The sequence below is a fragment of the Elaeis guineensis genome, chromosome 9 (assembly GCF_000442705.2).
Source record: "Elaeis guineensis isolate ETL-2024a chromosome 9, EG11, whole genome shotgun sequence".
Lineage (NCBI taxonomy): Eukaryota > Viridiplantae > Streptophyta > Magnoliopsida > Arecales > Arecaceae > Elaeis > Elaeis guineensis.
Window position 1 is genome coordinate 69,024,743 of NC_026001.2, and position 22,801 is coordinate 69,047,543.

The window sequence follows — 22,801 nt, forward strand, 5'->3', positions numbered from 1 at the left end:
GGCAACGGAATGATCGTCGAGGTAGTCGACGATGTCATCGAGCCACTGGACGGCGAGGACGCAGTTGTCGGAGAGGAAGCGGAGAGCCTCCTCGAGGCGCTTGAGGATGGAGAGGTAGCCGGGGAGGTCGGCATCGGGGTCGGAGAGGAGGGGCCGCTCGAGGCCGTGGACGGCGTCAAACACCTTGAGAACGGCGGCAACGGGGCTGACGACGCGGTCGATATGGCAGCCGACGGCAGCGAGGGCGTCGCGGTGGGCGCGGATCGGGCGGACGGAGGCCTCGAGGGAGGGGAGGCGCTGGTGGATCTCGTCGAGGCGGGGGCCGGCGCGGGCCAACGCTGCCGACAGCCAGGGGCGGCTGAAGGGCAAGGCCACCGAAGGCGGGGAGGCCTTGCCGCCGCCTTGCCGGTCGGGGAGGTCTTGCCGGGCCGGGGAGGCTCCTGGTTCCTGCCTTCCTGGTGGTCTTGCTCTTGCCTTGCCGCCTTGCCGGCCGCCGGCCGGGGAGGCCTTGCCGGGCCGGAGAGATCGGGACTGGTGGAGCCGTGGAGCGTGGACTTGGAGGCGGGGCGGGACTGGGACGCCGGAGGTGGAGCCGCAGAAACATGGAGGCGGAGCGTCGGAGGCCTGGAGGTGGCTCAGGCGGGACCAGGACGCTGAAGACGGAGGCTGGACGCCTGGACCGGGATGCCGCCCGGAGGCGGAGGCTGGACCGCGATGCCGGGCAGCCGGATGCGAGCGAGCGCCGAGCGGGGGGCCTCCTGGGGGCAGGGGCCTAAGGCAAGGGCTTCGGTGGCCCTGCCCTTCAGCCACCCCTGGTTACCTATACGAGACCTCATGGTTGTTCTTTAGGTTGGCAGACAATTTTTGCAGCTGGATTAATGATCCAATCTCAATTTTTATGGGCCAAATTGCAGGTGTGGCCTACGTTTCTCAATGTCAACTAGGTCCTGGAATGTTCATGCTCTGGTTGAGGTATTCCCAAATGATGACTCAGATTATGTCTATTCCTATAGCGCAAGGATCATGGCTAGATCAACTGTACTTGACTCATATGCATCGTCTTTATCCTACTTCAACACTAGCAAGTACTTCTCTTTCCTTTTCTAAGATTTAGAAGCTTTCGATTCCTATGTGGGCCACCCATTTTTGTTGGAAGTGGCATCTGCCTTGCAAATAATTGCTAGGTTATAAGGTGATTCTATAGCCGGATCATAATTACGGTGACTTATGCGGTGCAACAGGATCGGAAATTGAGCATAGTTTTGTTCACCGTGGCTTCGCAATTTTTTTTTAAGACCTGCTCCATACCAATTTTCTACACCTACCTATTCTGAACTCTTCATCGGCACTAGTTTTTTTTGTTGAACTAGTGCCTGGATAGGACACTCGAGGCATTGGTGATGCATGCTTTACGGCCGCCATGGAAAGCTAGGAATCATAGGATATTTTAGCAAAGGTTGTTAATCCGATTCAGGTAGTAAGAGAGATTCTATATTTTGATGTTGATTCTCATTCCTTATTGTCCCATCATATCTTCATAACACATTCAAGAAATTGGGATGTGTTGTCTTCTAATTTGTCTCAATACGATGAACACATATAATTTACTTCCCTTCCTAAATCCATCTTCCAACGACCAAAAGGGATCGAAAATACAAAATAATGGCTTCTTTAGGGCTTTTTTGAGTCACGAAGTTGAAATACGGAGAAAATAAAGAGACATATAGCTGTTTTTATTTTCTTAGTTTACCATTAGTGGTATTTAATTTTATCTCATTGGTGGCCAAATATGGAAAAAGGGGGATGTTATAGAAGAGGAGACTGGAATATCGAATCTCCTAATTACATAGTGATATTTAAGGGCAAATTATGAGAAGGATATAAACTCATCGTTAAGATGAGTTTAAATTTATCTTAATGTCAATTGGGTATTGATGATTTTGGAGCAGGGTCCACCAAGGACACAATGGTGGAAGAATTCCCATTCACCAATCAACCTACAATGATTATGGTAAGGGAAGGGATATATATATATATTTCTAAATAATTCTCTCTACGTTCTTCTTTTCTTTTTATCTTTTAAGATTTTTTTTTTTAAGTAAAGTATCTAACGGATAGCTTCTGATGATATTTAAAGTATGAATACTATAGTGGGTATTATCATCAACGATGATCTTATAATGAGTCATGCATTGATTTCTCTTGTTTTCTCTCCTCTTTCTCCATCCAATTAAGGGTATTGGTTCATCTTGGACCGTGATCACTTTTGCTCCTAATGATGATTGATGAATGAGTGGTTTTGAATATTTTTTTTTATTATATTACACAATATAAATTTATGGAGATGAAGTTAGCCGAGGAAGTTCATAGGTTGAAAGTTCATAGACTTTATGGTATGAGCTTTAGTCCACACATCGATTGTGCACGATTTTGCAGAGTTGCACAATATAGCAGCATCCAATTTATGTAGTAGTCATAAAAAAGAATAAAAAATAAATTTATATAATTAGCCATATTGCATGAAAGATAGCATGGTAGGAGACTTACAAAATAATTGAAACTAATTATCCATGAAAATTTCATGAGAATGATATAATTCATTAATGAAATTTTTGTACCATGTAATGATTATAGTATTATTTGATCTCTCACCAATAATTTGATGCATTACTCAGTAGATGATCTCTTGCAATAATTCAGAGCATAATATATTTAAAAAATATTTAATTAAACTTTGTACGCATTGCAAAGCGGCATTAGAGATTAGTATTTGCGCCTTACCGGTTCTCACTGATATCCACAAAATTTCGTTGGGTCCCAGTCCGCAATCTGAAGCGAGCCGTCGCCAAGGCTGCCAACCGCGGTAATATTCACCTCGTGCGGAGCAGCGGCAATCGCTTTAAGAATCGGATAACAGAGGAACACGTCCCCTGATGCCCTCTATTTTTAAGTTTTACCGCGAGACCTGGATAACTTAATAAGTTCCTGATGAACAGAGGCGTGCTATATGCTAACATGCACCGCCCCGACCTCTCCTACCTGACAAAAGGATTTTAAACTAAAATCCACCGAGCAAAGAACACGCTTTGAGTAAAGGGGGAGAAAAAATCCAAGGAGAAGAAGAGGAGGAGAGCCGAGAGCGAGGAGAGGAGGAGGGTTGGGGATTTCTAGGGTTTTCGGTGGCTCGCCGGGAGGAATAACTGCCATGGCGTTCCGAAGAGCTTCTCCCTTTCTTCATCTTCCTTTCTTCCTTTTATTATTCTTCGTTGTTTCAGATCTTATGGTTGCGATGGCGGCGGATGACATCTCTCACGATGACGCGGAGGCCCCCAAATCCCCCGCATGCAACAATAAATTCCAGCTGGTAAGTGGATACAATTAGTTTCCCCTGCCAGTTCTTTGGTGAAATTTGTTAAAATGGTAAAATCGTCGCGGTTTGGTGATTACGTTTTTTTTCCCTGCAAAGTAAGACTTAAGCTTTTCGGTTAGATTGGTTTGCGTCGCAAGTTTGGTACCGGAGCCTATTCCATGTCCTAGATTTGGGTCATAAAAGAGGCAACTGTGGAAAGACGGTGCTTATGAAAGGAGGATAGGAAACAATATTTAGCTACCAAAGAGGATAAATAGAAGAGAAAAATCTGAATTCTGATGGAGATTTGATGATCAAACTTCAGATCTGCCAAGTTTTCCTTTCGGAACAGAGATTACAGTGAGTTAAAATTAAGTCTCGACACTATAAATTCAACTGCAGGTTACCTGTGTTATGTCTTACACTTATTGGGGTTTATGCTGATACCAAAGAAGATGCTAAAATTTCTGAAAAATTAGAGGTCTAAGCTGGTTTAACTTTAAAACCTTTCTGTAAAGTACAGTTTTGATGCATATGCTCGTGGACATTGAAATATGAAGAATATATAAAGGTTGTTTAGAGGTTTCGGTTGGATTACTTTAGATTAAGTGGGTAATCAATTCAGGGTCTTCTCTAAAGGCTTCTGAATGCAGAAGCATTGATTTTTATGTTATAAATGCTATGCACCAAGCAATTTTGGCAATCTTGTTCTTGCAACTTGCTCCAACTCCCCCTTGGGCTTATGTTCCTATGCCAGTTTCAAACTTTGAATTGAATGAAAATTACTGTATCGTATTCTGTTGCCACACCATGCCTATGTTACCTTTATTACTCCATATTGATCTACTATTCCATGTTAACTATGATAAAGCCAAAGAACTTTGGGTAAACCAAGGGGGAAGCACAAGATGTTAACCTTAAGCATAGGAAGACTAGAAAATGAAAATGAGAGAAACATAGAGGGGTTAAACAGTTATGCTAGATCTCTTGCTATTATAAAGACTAAAAACTGTATTTATTGATTAATCTACACTCTGGAACTTTGGTACTTGTCACTAAAGGTTTTGGCTTTGCCTTTGGTTGTTTCATATTGGAGCGAGTTGATGTTGGGTTTTTGCATATTAGGCTTGTAAATTGATTGAATGCAAATTGGATCATGAGTGATTGAAAGTCAATCTATTAACGTGCAATCATGATCTAATTAGGCAGTTCAGGAATGGGTATGAATACCAATCAAATTTTAAGTCTATTAGGAACTGGATATTTGACTTGATTACCTGAGCTGATTTATCTCTGCCTCTTCTTTTCTCTTTGATTTTTCCATATATTGTCCAGTTGGCTGCATTATGACCCTTAGCCTCCTTGCCTATTTGGGTCACCTTTGATTGTTTGTCCCCAATATGAGGGTTTCTTGTTTGAGGGCTAGTTGGAGATTTGCTGAGAAATAGAGATAAACACACTGGAGGGAGGGGGACTGCAGGATGCTCTTATAGATGTATAGCCAACAGTTCCTTTTTTCTTTTCCTTTTTTTAGGTGGGGGATGAGATGCTTGGGTTTGAAGTCTGGTTCTACCAAATAACTCAGTTGCTAAAGCTTATCCTCTTGCCAAAAGAAAGGCCCAATCAAAGCTCCTGCTTCTTCCGGAGTTTCCATGGGAGAGCGAGAATAAGTGGAGGGAGGCAAAGGGATTGAGGGGCAATGAGTGTGGGCTGTGTCAGAGACAGTAGAGAGGGATCAAATGGTGATTTGGAGTGGGCTTGCGGGCTTGAGATGGAGAGAGGTGGAGACAGAGAGGGATAAGAGGAGAATGAGATGGGTGGATTGTGGTATTGAGTGAGAGAGTGATGAGAGAAGCAGAGGGATCGACAGCAGTGTTGGGGGAGCCTGCATGACACTAACTGATCCCTCATATTATTGAATTACTATAAAATTTGTTTTGTGTTTGACCAATATGGGTCTTCACTTGGTCCGGATCATCCTCAGACTAAATATGGTTTGTTTCTTAGTGGACCAATCATATGCAGATCATCATTGGTATACAAATCAGAGCTCCTGCCAGTTCTGGATTACTGTTTCAACTTTGAATCAAAATCCATTCTGTTTGCAAGCCTACTCCAAACCATCTACAATCATGATTGTGATTGCTTTCTAGGTTATCCCTGGCTAACTGTTGATAAACTTTGTTAATTATTAATACTAATGTTTTCTAGTTGACCGTCATGTGATTGTAGAAGCATTCAACAATTTCTTATACTTCTTTGGGTTGATTAAATATCCATGTAACGTGGTTATGTTGGAGCTCCTATGTTTGCTGTTCCAGATATGTTGTTCCTGATACTTGTGTTGTCCCTGATACTTGTGATGTACCAGATATCAGAAATATCAGTTATTGGTCTTTTCTGTCAATGAAACTTATATGCTGTTGCCATGGTTTGCGTAGCTATTTATATTGCAGAATGTCTGATGACTTCTTGCCATCAACTGGAAACATGACAACTTGTATTTATTTACTTGCTCATATACCTGTATCTCAATTTTGTTAATAAGTGCCTGTATTACAAGAGTGGAAATCCTATGTATCATACCTATTCATACTTTAATGTGAGTGACTACAGGTGCATGTGAAAGAGAGTCTGTTGTAAAGCCAATCATAACAAAAAGAAAGGGACTGTATTCATGCAATAATTCATTGGTCTAAGGCTCTAAGCAACACACAAGCATCCCTATAGGTGTGCAAGCATATTTCTGGACTTCTAAGCTTTTTTTTATTTCCCCCTTCAGGTTAAGATAAAGAAATGGGTGAATGGGACCGAAGACACTGGCATTGTTGGACTAAGTGCCAGATTTGGCGCTTCCTTGCCTGGTCATGCTTCTGAAGCTATAAAAACAGCTGCTGCTCTTGCAAATCCTTTTAACTGCTGCACTAATTTGTCATCAAAGGTTTCCAACTATCTGTATTCAAATGAATGCTTTCACTAATTTGATCAAATAGTTTGAATGCTTCTCTTGCATCTGAATCTTACTATTCTGTTGCTCATTTTTATTGATTCAATTGCCATGCAGAAGTTTGGTGCCTAAAAAGTTGTAAAGAAATTTATTTGGTATATGCCACTTAGCCAATACATATACACATGTTCTATGCTATTCGTGCTTTCTATAATGCATCATTTTAAATTATAACTACACTTTTAGCTCTTTGACTAGCTTTTGATTTTTTAGAGACAAGATTTCCATATCATTTAGGCATTTTTATAAATAATATAGTGATAGAGGCAAGTTATTTGTGTTAATTGTGGTCATATACTCAAATGACTCATATGGATACATCCATTGTTGGTGACATAAAAAGGATATGATAGTATTAGTTATTAGTTGGATGTCTAGGAATTGCATATTTTCTTTTGATAGCCAAAATCTCGGTAACTTTAACCATAACCATACCGCCTTATCCCAATTATTTGGTTGGCAGCAAGGTTTGCCATACCGTGCCGAACTGGCCGGTAAACCCCATCTCGTACCGGACCGGCGGGGAATCGGCACGATTCGGTCGGTAAAATCGGTACACCGGCGGGGAATCGGCACGATTCGGTCGGTAAAATCGGTACACCGGCGGTACCAAAGAATAAAGAATGAAAAGTGAGAAAGAGAGAGAGAGGGGAGGGAAGGGAGGGAGGTGGGAGCTGCCGGAGGCCGGCGGTGGCCAGCTGCGGCCGTCGGAGGGCTTCTGAGCCCTGTATCGTCCGATAGGGCTTTTAAGAGAGCAAAAAAGAGAGAGAGTGCTCGGAGGGGGGGCGGGGTACCTATCGGACAGACGGTGCCTCCGTTGCGAGGCTCCCGGTGGCCGACGAGCCAACGCCAACGGCTTGAGGGTGGTCGAGTGGGCGGAGACCCTCCGCGGCTCCGCCCCCTTCTTCTTTTTCGAAACAGACGACGTCTGTTTCGATTTTTTTTTTATTTTTTTATTTTAAACTTATGAAGTCGGCAATTGGGTTGCCGATTTAAGAATTTTTTTTAAAAAAATAAAAATCGTGAAGCCGGCAAATCGTTTGCCGACTTCACTTAAAACCATGTTTTTAAAAAAATTTGCGAAACAGGGGCGATGCCCCACCCCTGTTTCACGCCTGCAGCGCCGCGCGCGTGGACGGCGCCCTCCGACGGCCAGTCGGAGGCCGTTCGGCAGCCCCGCCGGCTCTTTCCCCTCCCTCTTTTTTTTTCTTCCTCTTTCTCTCTCTCTATTTCTCTCTTTTTCTTCCAGTTCGAGTCGTCGGTTCGGTACAGTATGAAACCATACCGAACCGTACCGTCGGCCAGTCGAAATGGCCGGCGGTACCGGTTCAGCAAACCTTGGTTGGTAGTCTGAATATTTTTATGAATGGCTCATAGTTTATATACACAATAAAGCTTAAATTAGTAAACTAAATTCTTTCACCTTTTCTTGCAGAGGAGAATGTGCTACTCATCATCGATCAATCATGTTCATGATGATCGTGATAGGTCATAAAAAGGGAAGCCCCAAACCTTGTCATGCTGCACATATTGAATAATTGAAGCTCAAAGCTTCCCTTGCTTTTTCCCCACAATTTTTCCCAATTTTGCATGTGTTGATCTTTGGGCACCTGCATTGCTCATAGGCACTTGATTCATATGTTAGAATAGGTTGAAATGTAGCTTATTAATTTTAATGTCTGTCACTTAGTTATATAGCTAATATATGTGCAGGTATGTGCATGATATTTGAGTTTTAATGGATCTAAGCAGTCCTAGAGGTGTGCTTGTGCTGGAGGTCTTAGGTGTCTTTTGGGCAAATGTATATTAAAATCGTATCATTGTGCCTTGGGCATGTGACCTAGTTGTGTTCATTGGAGATTTTATGTCTTTTTTAATGTGGATATTAGATGTCGATCATGGTGCCTTTTTATTGTATTGTCCAACTTTCTTTTATGGTTCTGGAATCTATTTAACTAGAAAGAGAATGCAGGAAGCTTAATGAACCTCCTACTAATCGATAAACAAAGAAAGGCATCAATCCTTCATGTGTTGCATATGCTATGTAGGGTTTTGGATGGAAATCTTCACACAATAAAAAACAGGAGAATTAATGTCAGAGAGAGAGAGAGAGAGAGAGAGAGAGAGAGAGAAGCAAAGGATAAAGAAGAATAGAAAAGTGGAAGCATTTGTTGCCTCTATCTAGCCATCCCATCCCTAAAAACTCTGGTGCCAACTTTCTTTCATTTTTGATCCCTGCTTTCTGGCCATCTGTATCAATTTGGACCTGATAGACCATTTGCTTAATTTTGGGCCCTGTAAGGCTCTAAAATGGAGAAATAAAGGCGCTATTTGGTGAATGAAGCATTTGTTGCATCTATCTAGCCATCTTATCCCTGAAAATTCTGTCGCCTATTTTCTTTTATTTTTGATCCCTGCTTTCTGGCCATCCATTTCAATTGGAACCTGATAGACCATTTGATTAATTTTGGGCCCTCTTAAGGCTTTAAAAAGGAGAATTAAAGGTGTAATTTGATCATCGATGTTCACAATGATAAAAAAAGGCTGCTGCTTTTCTTCTTTGTTTTTGTTCGACTCTAGTTTGATTGTTGCAAGGTTAAGTTAGGTCTGATTTATAATTTCAGATTTTAAATATATTGCAATGTAGTTAGTGTTTGAGAACAGCTTTGCATGAGTGCAGGAACTTGCCTTGCCCCTTAAGTTTTTCAAAGCTTTGCTTCCAGGTCTTGTTGAATCACCTTCACCGCTACATCAAATGCTTGAGACATTAGTGATGATGTCGGTGTTTGATTTATCCTAGTTATATGTGGCATGGTCATCCTTTGCCCTTTTCCAGCCGTAAGTGTAATGCATGGTGTTATAAACAATAATGAACTGCCTATGAGTATTCTTACTATAAAGTAATAAACATCAAATGGTCAACCGTATTGACACAAATAAGTTCTTTAAAATTTCATTTTCCTGCATCTCAAGTTTTCACTGTCTTCTTGCTATACTAAACATAAAAAGCTCATTATTTATTTATTTTGATTATCTTTTTTGTCCAAGTGATATTGATATTTTATGCATTAAAATATCTGTAATGTTTTAAAAGAAATGGGAGAAATCTTTGTTTGGTAGTGATCTAGAATAACTGATAACTCAAGCATATGGCAATAATTTTTTTTCCTGTGCAACTAAAGTTGAATGACTCCTTTTAACATGACTTGGATGTCGATGCTTGAATATGCTAAGCTTCTAGTGATTAGTTGTAAAAATATTATAGTTAATATGCACCTCTTTATTGTCATTTGCTAGTATTTTTGAAACGAAATTTATGTCAATACAACTTTGACATAAATTGGCTATCCAGTAACCTGGTGAAACTAGTGATGCATATCCTTTAATGTTCCCATGGCCTTTTGTGAATCATGCTAATATTTGTAACATGTCCCACTTAGATACAATTTTTTGAGTAAATATGGGATCTTGCTTGAATCCTTGACTTAAGATTATGTTGTCCAAGGACTTGTTGAACCAAATTAATGCATTGAGACTCCATTCTTTAGAGACCTTACATGTTGATTCTTGTCAAGGAAAATAATTGACAATCTTGCAATTGTGGATGATCTCGCCATGCCATACTTGAAATTGCATTTCTTATATTATTCTGTTATTTAGCATATGCTTTGTTTAGTTTTTCAACCAATATCATTTTGCTGCAGTTAACAAGTTCAATTGCCTTAGCTAAGCGTGGAAATTGTACTTTCACTGCCAAAGCAAAGGTTGCACAGGCAGGAGGTGCAGCAGGCTTACTGGTGATAAATGACAATGAAGGTAAGATATGTAGCATCTTGATGTATGCACTTATCATTGTTTTTTTGTTCATTGAAAATGATATTGTTTTCTCTTCTGATATTTGCATTTGGTTTGCATCTTATAGCTGATGTTTTGTGTGCATTCCAGGTATTTTGCTTACTTGCTTTTGTTTTGCAGATCTTTACAAGATGGTTTGTAATGAAAATGATACTTCCCTTAATGTGACAATTCCTGTTGTAATGATACCCAAGTCAGCAGGAGAGAATTTAAGGAAATCCTTGGCTAATGGGGAGAGGGGTGAGCTGTCCTTTTTAGACTTGGCTAATTTTAGATTGACTCTATGACAGTCTTTGTTTACCATCCTTTTCATTATTTTGATTTCTTTCATTATGTTCTTTTTTCCCTCTTTTTGCTTGACTTTGCAAGCCTAGTTACCTTGACTGTAAATAGGTGTGAATGATTTCCATCTGAGCCTCAAAATGTATATGTCTTTCTTGCTGCCCCAGATCAGCATAGAAGCTTGATAGCTGTTTAAATCTTGATGATAAACTGAATGGAGTTGCTCTTCTCTTATATTGGGAATATGTTCTTTTATGCTGTTCTTTTGTTTACCTTCATTTATTTTCTCTATGATAACCTCTATTAGTAGTAATGAATTTCCAGATTTTTTTGCTCCTATATGGATTCTGTTTTTAAAGATGCAGTCAGTCTTTTCTATCAAGGGAAACTAATTTATACTTTCATAAATCTTACCGTATTAGGTTGCCTAAAGTTTGTGTAGTGAACCCCATAATTTGTGGGAAAAGGGTTAGATGATGACAATGAGATGCACCATGTTATTGTCATCATGTTTATCTTTTTCATACCCTCCATATTGTTACCATTTTATGGCACAACAAGAAGCATGCTTTTAGTTTCTTGGTGAGGTAATAAATTTTTAAGGAGGTGTAACTCCTTGCTCTAACATCTGCGTTAAATGGATTCCGAAGTCCTGAGGAAAACCATGTTTATGTATGTGTTAGTTATGTTACAAAACTAATGCAGTAGTGCCTTACTTGCAACTACAAGTTGGTTGTGATGGGTCTTGGTCCAAGCATCCTGCTTGACCTAGGGCCAAGTTGAATTGGCTTTGGGACTAAGATTTTTGCCCAAAATCCATCCCATCCTTGCTGGTTCTGGCCCCGATCACGTCCCATTTCAGGTTGGGTCCAGCTTTGATTTCTGTAAGGCTAGATTGGATTTTTGAGTGAACTTTTGCTTGTCAAATCAGGTCACTCAATTTTTATCGGGTTGGATGCTGTTATATAAAACCTATACCAAGGTTTTGAATACCATGGGATGGAGCGTACTAGTTTTTACATTGGAACGAGATGCGTCATGTCCTCAAACTTGGGACAGTGAATGCCCCATGCCATCTTAGTCCATTTCCTGATTTGTCCCATCCCAACACACAAGATGGTGGGACGTCGCACCATCCTGCTGGTACTTGAACCTGTATTCATACTTAATCCTATCAGGCAAGGTTCGCTGTACCGGTACCGAATGGCGTGCCGGTGCCGGACCGGTACGGTATCGATACTGGTATCGTACCGTACCGACACACGATACGTCTAGACGTACCGGTCCGGTACCGGTACACTATTTTTTTTTCGATTTTCAATTTTTTTTTTGGATTTTTGAAGTTAATAATTGATAAATACAACCTCAATATGGCATTATATTGCATATTATTGACATATTTGGGTTTAATTTGGAGTTAGGTTGCGGTACAAAGATTCTTGATCCAAAATTTCAAACATATATTTATTTACATTATATTTCAACTATGTCATCTTAAAACTAAAGAAAAAATATATAAAAGACGCATGAAAATGTATCTAAATATTTAAGTACAAAGCGCAATAACTGATATACGAACCTTAAGATGTATTCTGCATTTAATTTCTTGTCGAGTGTCTGTGACGCTCGTAGATGTCTGGATCATCAACATAGTCTGAAGGGATATCAGTCAAACCCTCTAGCCAAACTGCACCGTACTCTCGAATATTCATCATCCCATAAGGCATCCTCTCTGGATTGTAAGACATCTCAGACCTCTCGCTAAAATTCTGACTCTGAGAAGTATCCTCGAGATGATGGTACGGTTGTGGAGGAGCCCATCCAAATATGCCACTAGCAAAATCTGATCCGTAAGATGCTCTAGACTGCATAGGGTAGTAACCACTAGAAGATGATGCCTCGGATGCACCATATACATTTGGATCATAAGGTGGCTGTGGATAATAGGATCCATAATACGAGGATGATCCAGATACATCTATGGATCCTACTCCACGTGCAAGATCGTCCGCAGCTGCATCATGTGCTGGACGATCTCTAGGAGCCCTCGTCTATATAAAATCGGCTCCTCACGATCTCTACCGACTCGTCCACCATGATCCCTATCCTGTGTGACATGCTTAAACTGAGACTCACTGGTGAATCGAATATCACTTTGTGGCTGTCTCATAAACGGTGGTCTTCTGTCCTCCAGTTCCTCCCTGATCATCAGATCCATGGCTACTACTACCAGTATCATCATCACTCTCCCTGATGTCCGTATCTGAATCAGATAGCTCTTGTACTCTCGAGAGTGGTGCACGTATAACTGTCTTTTCCTTTCTCCCCTTGTGCCCCTCTGTGACTGAGTTTCCTGTGATTAGGAGGATGGATGTCTTCTTGTTAGCTGCCGGGAGGATCGTCTATACATCTCTCACTCGAATCTCTGGAAAGATGTATCGGATAGCGAGTCATATGATGAATGAGTCCCTTGTGTCCCCTCAGACTGTGGCTGATCAGCTGAAACTCTATGTGGAATATTTTTTTCTGCCCATTGCCCTGGATCCACCCTGATCTCCCTCGCCACCACACTGGCTGGTCGTGGAGGGGATCCTGGCTCATCAAGCTCTGGTTCCTGCTGTTGACCTGCAAGCCATCCGATGATCAGATCGTCATCCTCGTCGGCATAATCATCCAGCATCGGATCAGTGTACTTCAACTGAACTTCCTTTTGAATACATTTTAGCCTCAACCTCAGATTGTAGTGAACATATACAAGATCGTCGAGGCATTTTTGTGTCAGACGATTTTTCTGTTTGCTGTGGATAAGGACGAAAGTGGATCAATTATGCTCACAGCCACTAGCAGAGACCGTCTGAGAAAGAATACGGACAGCCATATATCTCAAATTTTCTGCTAACATTCCAAAATGAATCCACCATTCAGCTACAAAAGCAAAATTACATATCAAATTTGATGATATTATTAACAATTTTGGTGTCATCGTGTAGATCTTCCAAAGATCTATCACATATAATTAAATCATACCAAAATCACAAGATTTTGGCATGATTTTCTCTTATTTTCATTCTTTCTCATTCTTATCCTATTTTTAACAACAAAAATAAAAAAAATATTTACTAAGAAAATAACATATTATCTTATCTCCGGCCAAAGATCAGCCTCTCCTCGAACCACTCCTCCAATTTGACGGAGTTTTTTTTTTTTTCTAATTTTTCGGATGTCTCAACGATTTCGTTGAGACCTTCATATGCTTCGGGAGTTCTCTGAGACTTCTCAGAGAACTCTAACACCTCTTAATCATTTAAAAGCTCTCCGACCCCACCCCTCCCCCCTCCCCCCTCCCCTTCCCCCCTTCCCCCTCTCCACTTTTTGCATGTGGGGATGTCGGCACGGTTCGGTTCACGTCGAACCGGTACCGAACCGATCCATACCGTCCGATTTTGGGCGGTATGGACGCTAACCGGACCGAACTGAGTGGTTCGGTGCGGTTCGGGGAGTTTTTCGAAAAAAAGGTCCGAACCGGACCGGTAATGTACCGGTCCGGCTCGGTACGCCTCGTACCGGGCGGTTCGGCCCGGTACGGCGAACCCTGTAGTATCAGGTATTGGGTCCTAATTTTGGAACAATGCTTGATCCATCAATCTTAACATTGGATATTTGTCTGATTTGGATGGAGCTGAGCTCCAACAATCCATTTGCACTCTTATCCAAGGTTTTAAATCCTGTGAGATGGAGATGCCTCGATATCTCCGTGGAACGGGATGCTCCACTGTCTCGTCCCATCCCATCCTATCGTGATAGCTGTTGCGATCATGCATCCCAATAGATATCCTCCTTTTCTCTCCCCTTCTTCTTTCATTTCATTTCTTTTTTTTCTTCCCTTTCTTTTTTTTTCTTTTATATTCCTTTCTTTTCTTTTCTTTTTGTTTTATTTTCTTATCCCGTCTCTTCTTTTTTTTTCTTTTTTCTTATTCTTTCTCTTTCCTTTCTTCCTTGTTTCCTTTCCTTTTCTTCTTCATTTTTCTTCTTCTTTTCTTTCATTTTTTTTCTTTTTTTCATCTTTCTTTCTTTCCTCTTTCTTTTTCTCTTCTTGCATTGATGGATTTTGGAGTCCCAACCCCGTCTCGGTCCCATTTTCTCATAGGAACGAGATAGAACGGTCGGGATGCCCCCCTCCCACGAAGACGTAAAACCTTGCATTTGTCCATGTCTAGGTACTCAACTGATAACACCTACATCATGATATCATTTTCGACCTTTTTCTCTTTAGAGACTAAAATCAAATCCAACAACCGTCTGAATATCTTCACAACTTTTTCATTTTAATAGAAGGAATTTATAATTTCCGAGTCATTTAAGGATCTGAATTACCTTTTATTTTTTGTGTAGGAATGAAGTTCTTTTTATTAAATTTTGAAAGCAAGTTGTTGGAAAAGTCTTCATGATTATATCTATGAAAAGTTCTTTTGTGAGTTCCTCTTAAATCTTCTGCTATGAAATTGCAAGGATTTTGGGAAATTTTGCATGGTTTGAGATCATGCATAAGGGATATTATTTATGAGTTGACTAAAAGAACATTAAAATTCTCTTGGTTCTCCTTCAAAATCTCTCAGAAGTTTTTAAGGATATCTTGGTTTTATAGTTTTCAGGGATATTTGGGTTTTATAATCTCTCTCTCTCTCTCTCTCTCTCTCTCTCTACATACACATGGCACAGACATAATATTTATTTGTATTAATGCATCAAGTATTTCATTGTTCCCATTTTGCTCCCTCATTCATAGTGGAATTTCTGTTAATTATTTAGTTCATTTGGGGTATCTTCCGATGTATGCAAGAAGCACAATAAGGAACATAGGAGATAATGTCATATCTATATTCTTGCACGCCTGTATATAACTAGACTATATTTGGATATTAGCACCACTCATCACTGAGCACTGATTCTTGATTCGGCTCTGCATTGAGTTTGTTTTAGATCCAACAACAGTTTCTCATATTGTGAATGAATATTAAAGTCATCTAATCGTCTTTTTAGTATGTTTTTAGGGAAAGTCATCATATTTTTTTGTCTTTTGAGGAAAAGCAACTTACCATCATGGATCACCAAACTGTCCTGAACTGGACGGTTCAGGGCATTTCGAGCCATTTCGGCAGCAAACTGGGACGGTTCGGCTAAGCAAAACGGCACATCGGAGGAGGGGGAGGGAAAGAGAGAGAGAGAGAGAGAAGAGGAGGGAGACAGGGGACGACACCATCGGAGGTCGGCGGTGCTCCGTTGAGGCCACCAAAGGGTCATGGAGGCCTCTGTGGCTTGGTATTGTTCGATAGGGCATTTAATTGAGTGAGAAAGAGAGAGAGGAGGAGCGACGGTATCGGAGGGAGGCGTGGCTGGTGGAGAGGTGGCTTGGTATTGTTCAACAGTCGCTGTGGCCACTGGCGGCGAAAAACGCCCAGGTGGAGCTGTGGCTGCGGAACAAGGGCAATCATCCTGTTCATTTGTTAGCCTTTTTTAAAAATGAAGATGAATAGTGAAGCTGGCGATGGGTTTGTCGGCTTCATTTAAGTGAATCTGATAGACCCATTGCCGGCTTTATTGTTTGAGGGTTTTTTTTAAAAAATTTAAGAAATAGTGAAGCTGGCAATGGGTGTACTGAAGCCGGCAAATTGATTGCTGGCTTCACTGTAATCGAGATTTAAAAAAAAACTCGTGAAATAGGGGGGATCGTCTTTGTTTCACACTCGCGGTGTCGGAGGCCGTGATTGCGCCGTCCGGCGGCTTTCCCTCCCTCTTTTTCTTTCTCTTCCCTCTCCCTTCCCTCTTTTTCTCTTTTCCTCCTCTCGATTCCTTTCTTTGTCAGTTCGCACTAGTCTAGTCTGGTCCGGTTCGGTATAGACCCCTACCGACCCATATCCCCTACCTACCGGCATGGGCTCCGGTATCGAGTCCACCAATCTTGCTTACCATAGTGTAGCACTTGGTGTATAGTTCCGTTAATAAAGCTCTAAGATTACAAGAATAAATGGTTGTGACAATAAGATTTATGGTTTCTTTAGGTTTCATCTCAATGTTTGTTCACAATCAATTTGTTTTGTGAAAAAATTGAATTTGTAGCTGTTAATGAATATTAAAATCATTTAATGTCATCTTTTCAATATGTTTTCACGGAAAGCCATCATATATATTTTTTTCCTTTTTCAAGGAAAAGAATTTATCATAGTTCGATTGGATGTTTGTGTATGGTTCAGCTAATAAAGCATTCAGGTTAAAAGATTAAATGGTTGTGACCATGAGGTATGGTTTCTTTGGTCTCATTTGAATGCTTGTTCATAGTTAATTTGTTTTATTAAGAAATGCAAATAGTGCAATTTGCTTAGAGAAAACTATTGTGAAGGAACATAAAGTTTCTAGTAGTAGAGCAGCCTGTGCTTATTCCATCACCTTTTATTTAATGAAGCAGCTTGTAGGGTTGCCACTGAACCCCACAAACTCAGACCTGATCCAAATCCATAGAGTTATGGGTCAACTGTGGTCTGGATATAGGTCCTAAAAAAACTGAGGTCAATCAGGTTCTAGCAAAATGGCACTGGACTTGGACATGATCTAACCTGATCATATAATATATTGAGGGTACCGGACTTGTCTCTGTGAACCCGACCCAATCTATCCCAAGCCAATCTGCACCTGATGGTTTACTTATATACTTTTTCACTTTTGTTATAAAATCTATTAAATGTACTTTGAACCTCTGTCATTAGTGAATTGTTTTGAGTGCACGAAAGGAATCAAGCTTATTAATACCCACTTCGAAGACCGAGACATGATTCTCACTTGATTCAAACACAATGAATGTTGGCTAGTGTATGGGTCTTAACATATTCAGATCTGACCTGTAGACCTGCCTGCTGGGTGTTATTAAATCTTAATTACGTGGATTCATGATTCTTGATGGGTGGATTTTGGGTCAAAAGTTTAGAATTGAACCTCCTATGGGTATGGTCCTGGGTTTGAGGCAACTGGATGCCACCCAACCTCATGGCGTCCTGGGCGGTATCCTTACTACTAGCATCTAATTTTATTTTGAAATTTACCTTGGCTGCTGTATTGCATGATTTTTAACATTATTATCAAAAAAAGGTTTATTTTCTAGTTTCTACCTGTGCACTTGGAAAGTTTTGGAAAATCAATCTGTCAAGTCGGTGATTTATTTACCACAACCAAATTAATTTATACAAACAACCTTCTTAGAGAGGACAACTTCAAAGCTAGTCTTTGGCTTATGTTTCAATCTTGAGATTTGAGATTATATCTTGCTTACTATCATGGCAAAAAAGCTCGATGATATTGAGTAGCTCCTTAAACGTGCTTGATCCAATTTCAATAGAGTCGTCGATGTACTTTCTATTTTAAGTGCTGGTTGATGCCCTGCCATTACTAGCACAATGTCAGGATGAAACCCATGATATTATCTAAAATATCTAACTATAAAAGCTTTTTCATTTTATCTCTTCTTTCTACTTTCTTTTTCTTTTTTGGCAGAGTCGAGCATGTGCATTTGTCATGATCTAGAATTAATGCAAAAACAATGATAAATTATGGAGATTAAAGATCCACTCCATTGGCCATGATGTGCAAAAGAATCCATATGTATTGTGTGGTGTCCTTCCTATGTTTCAAGTGTTAAACAAATGTAAATGGTATTTACAGTGCTATGCTACTAAAGTGTTATGCTAGGTTATGTAGATTTAAAATTAATACAATTGATGCACTTAAATGTGTATGAATTGAAGCATGTAAGAAAATAGGTTTGCTTGCTTCTAAACAGTAGATCATGGCAAATAACATGTCACTGCCACTAAAATCATCTGTGTTGCCTTCATTTGGTGCATAAATTGGAGACCTCCATAACATAAAACTTTTGGTTTTTGAGTATTCTAAATGCAATAGATCATGTTCAATGCAGTAGATCATGTTCGGTCATGTGGTTCTTCATGCTCAAATCCCATCATTGATTTTGCAATATTAATCTCATTGTGAAGATTTTGACTAGAAACGTAAGTACCAACTGTCTCTTTATGTGGATTTGTACTAGTTTTATGTCCTTAATCTGTGCCGAATTCTTAAGTTATAAAGCTCAGAATAGGATCCTGTATGTGGAAAATGGGGACCTTCCTCCAGTCTTAGTCAACTTCACTGCTTAATCAATCAGCCTCTAGCATGATAGAAAAGGTGTTATCCTTTTTCCTTCTAAAACTGGTTCGCTAAACATTGTCATTTGCACTTGAGGATTCAACCACTCCCCAATGCCTATTATGGTTGTATGTATCAGATACTATCCCCATGTGTGCATTTCATTGAATATTTTTGGTCATTTGATGCGTGCCCTTATATTTGAGTGACAACTTTGATATTTTCATGTCGCTTTTTATTTGAATATTCTAAATTGTATATCAGATGATGGTGCAATTTAGAAACATACTGATAACTTTAGGTATCTATTTATTATCTGCATTCTCTTTTATGTATTCTTTGATGCTTCTAGTTTCCCTTTATATTTGTTACTAAGACTCTCTTTCTTCTTACAGTGGATGTCCTACTTTACTCTCCAAACCGACCAGTTGTCGATTTCTCAGCAACCCTTTTGTGGTTAATGGCTGTTTTTACCATTGTCATTGCTTCGATCTGGCCCGAATATATTGCATGTGAGCAGGTTGACGAGCGTTATAATCAATTGACACCGAAGGTTTTTTTACTTTATATAACCCTTTAATCATTTCAGTATCAAACTATCCAATTTGTTTTTTTCTCCCCATGTTATTAGTTTCACTGCTGTAGATTATGGTGCAATTAAAAATTCTTCTTGGTGCTATATTACTTTAATGTTCAAACAATATTGTTTGGCAAATCAACCTTTTTTCTGTACATGAGTACACTGTTTAAGAACCATTTAATATGCTATAATTTAGATCATTTTGAGTGGTGTTCAATACTTTGCCTCACCTTTTCTGTCCTTGCCTATGTGAACTTAATGGCATGCACCACCATCCTGATTGCTTAAGACCTCAATTGGCCCGTATTGTCTCTCTTTGGGCGATGGCAATGGTGGGATTGAAGTGGGCTCTGATCAGGCTATTTTCCTAGTCCTCCTTTGATGCTCTTGATGATGGCCGCTATTGAATAGAGCCCATTGAAAATCATCCTTGACTTTATTCGAGGCTTGGGTTCCCTTTATTGGAACTATGTTCTTATTTATTTTTGTTTCTAATTAGTTACGTGCCATGCTCTTTCATTTTGGAAAATCATACAATCACCTCATGGGAAGTTAGTTGTCCCTGCTAATGATATAAATACTATTGTTGCTTTAGCTTTACCCACTTCAGCGGTATATTTTTATTCAGGCTTTACTAAAAAAGGATTGGGTTATTTTAGAAAATACATTTAACCAATTTCAATACTTTTACCAAAAAAAAAGTTTTTTTTAAATAAAATTATGGATTCTAAAAATCAATTATCGACGGACCTAGTCATTTGCCTCTGCTTCTTGTGGGGCAAGAATTGCTAATCACCTTGTCATCATCATTCTCGACCCTGTTTGGGGGGATATTTCGTACTAGCCGAAGACGTGAGGCAAACACGAAGGTACCTCAGGGTTGGCCCTACCTTGATACTAGCAGACCTAACAAGGCATTTGAGCTGATTTCATTCGGTAAAGCAAGAAAGGTTGACCTTCAGCTCCCATGCAAATCTTCAAATCTCGGGAATAAATGATGACAAGCGGATAAGGAAGAAATAATAAACAAATCCCCTCAGATAAGGGAACGATAACGGCCGAATCTCCTCTGATAAGTCAAGGCTAACTGCTTGATTCTCCTTTCTTCTCACAACTCTTCAGTTTCGTTTATAAATAAAGATCTATAGGGGATCCTCAAGGTATGAAATCTTCTCTCTCCAACACGCTCACTCTTTCCCTTTGTTGTCTAGAATTCTAACTTGGACGTCGGAGGTTCTCCGCCAAAGCCACCTCTGGTTGGAGACTTTTCTTGCAGGTCCTATCGTCACGGACCTGCTGTTGCCATCCAACTTCAGTTAATCTGACCTCGAGATGAAATTTTGCTGCAACAAAATGATGCTAGAGGAAGGGGTTAGGTCTGCTTACGGGAAGAGGTGAGCATCCAATGAGAGGAGCTTCATCTCCCTGCTTCAATGTCGACGGGATCCAGATCGTCTATCTCCAAATCAGCCAGATGATCTGGCTATCCACAAATCGACTGACGCCGATCAGATCTAATTGCCTCTGAATCGGCCAACGCCCTATGAACTATCTTAATCGAGGTCGAAATAGGGGGCTCAAACAAAGGAGGGAGATCACAACTTTCAAATAAAGAAGATTATGAGAATTCCTGATTCTCGGATCATTTTTGCTTTCTTGTTTACATTCGAAATTTTAAATTTGAATTCTTAGCAGGATCTAGTTAAGGAAAAATGGTCTAAACGATAAGGAAGGAGGAAGGAGATCGCAACATCCAAGCAAGGAAGGAGGATCCAAAAGAGGAAGAAGATACGAGAATCTCTCGATTTCCAAATTATCCACGCTTTCTCACTCCAAAATTCGAATTCTTGGTGAAATCTAAACAAGGAAGCGAGGATATTCTATGAGAACGGGCTCAAGAGGGAGAGATGCCAATGATTCAAAAATCTTTATGGTATCGTAAAGGCTCTTAGGCCCTCATTTATTATTCCATGTTAATTCCTTCCTGCAGGACCACGGATCCTTGAGCACATGAGCCAAGGTGAAATCCGAGGCCGAGCCAAAGTGAAATCTGAAACTGAGTCAGGATGAAGCTCCAGCCGGAGTCAAGATTACGGTCAAGCCACTGTCCTCTCCCCATAAGAGACTCTGAAGTCTCTCCTGTCACACCTCGATCAGGTGCCGATCTCCCTCAGATCCATGACCGACGGCGTCGAGGAAGCGCCGAACGGCCCAAAAGTCCTCTCGTGGAGGTGTCGATCTTCACCTCCGGTGTGTCCATGCACGACTTCGGACAATGCCAAAGCCGCCCACAATGACCTCGAAGGAGATCCGGTCGAAGTCCCCTCTATGTTCACCAAGCATCCATCGGCGTCGAAGCCACCTGTAGGAGCCTCCAAAGCCGTTGCGCCTGCCAACATCGTCGATCAAGCCACTTGCAGGAGCCTCTGAAGTCACTGCGCCCTCCAGCAGTGCTGGTTTTACTCAGATCCGGGCCTCCGAAGTCATCCCGCCCATCGATGGTACCGACCTTGCCCGAAATCGGGGTTCCGAGGTTGTTTGCTGGTGGATCTAAAGCCTCCCCACTGCGATTGGTCTCCATTCTTGGTGGGGTAAAAAATCCTGATGCTTCCTCTGTCGGCTGTCGGCTGCTATAGAGACAGACATGTAGGGGACAGTGATGCACACGCTGGCGTCGGAAGAAAAGATGGGTGTGCATCCGCTGGAGGCAGGGAGAGGGGAAATTGACAGCAGTCAAGGAAACCCGAAGCAGCCCAACTCAAACAACGAAGGTGGCACGGTTGCATGAAGGATCATCTCTGGGCAAATCGTGTCATGCAGCGAATCGGTCGATTGGCAGTGGTCGAAGTATGGTCCGATGGAGCCGATGTCACACAACGGGATGACCGATCCCTTCTTTCAGATAGTCAAGGCTCGGGGCCACCACACGTGCGAGGACTCTTATGAAAAATCTCAGATCAAGCCACACACGATGTGGATCAAGTTGGCTCACTGCAAACCCAAAAGTTTAAGTGGGACACATCTTTTAATTTGAGCCAAGCTAAGCCTAAGCGATGTTGGAGATTTTGGTCTGAGATAGGGGACTCATTGGAGACCTCCTGAGCAGCATGATCCGACCTCTTGGACAAGGTCGTTGGGTTCAGTTAGACGAAGCCCAAATTAGCCTGATCCAAAGTCGAAATGAAGGCCTGATCTGAAGCTAGATCCAGGCCAATCCGAAGCCAGATCCAGGTCAATTCGAAGCCAAATGAAGGTCAATCCAAAGCCCAGATCAGATTGATCCGAAGTCAAAATCGACCCATCCAAAGCACAGATCCAGGCAAAATTAAAGTAAGAATAAGGCCAAACTGAGGCAAAGCTCAAATCCAGGCTGAGGCAAATAATAAAGAGTCAAACAGAACCCATGGTTCTCAAATAGACCTCTAACTCTTATGGTAGGAGACCCTCAAGATCGTTCCACTATTCTATTTTCTTCTTGCAGAACAACAGGTTCTTGAGCACCTGAGCTGAAGCAAGGCCATGGTGAAGATCAAGC

General features: G+C 41.0%; 1 protein-coding gene across 1 annotated transcript in view; it reads left to right on the forward strand.

Annotated features, from left to right (window-relative positions):
* Window positions 1-3,073: 3,073 nt before the first annotated feature.
* Window positions 3,074-22,801, forward strand: part of LOC105034959 (signal peptide peptidase-like 2) — a 99,348-nt gene continuing 79,620 nt past the window's right edge. The window contains exons 1-5 of the mRNA XM_073243935.1: window positions 3,074-3,364; window positions 6,132-6,290; window positions 10,061-10,172; window positions 10,332-10,451; window positions 19,082-19,239. Coding sequence (XP_073100036.1) covers window positions 3,206-3,364; window positions 6,132-6,290; window positions 10,061-10,172; window positions 10,332-10,451; window positions 19,082-19,239 — 708 coding nt within the window. The 5' untranslated portion in view covers window positions 3,074-3,205. The remainder of the gene's footprint in view (window positions 3,365-6,131; window positions 6,291-10,060; window positions 10,173-10,331; window positions 10,452-19,081; window positions 19,240-22,801) is intronic.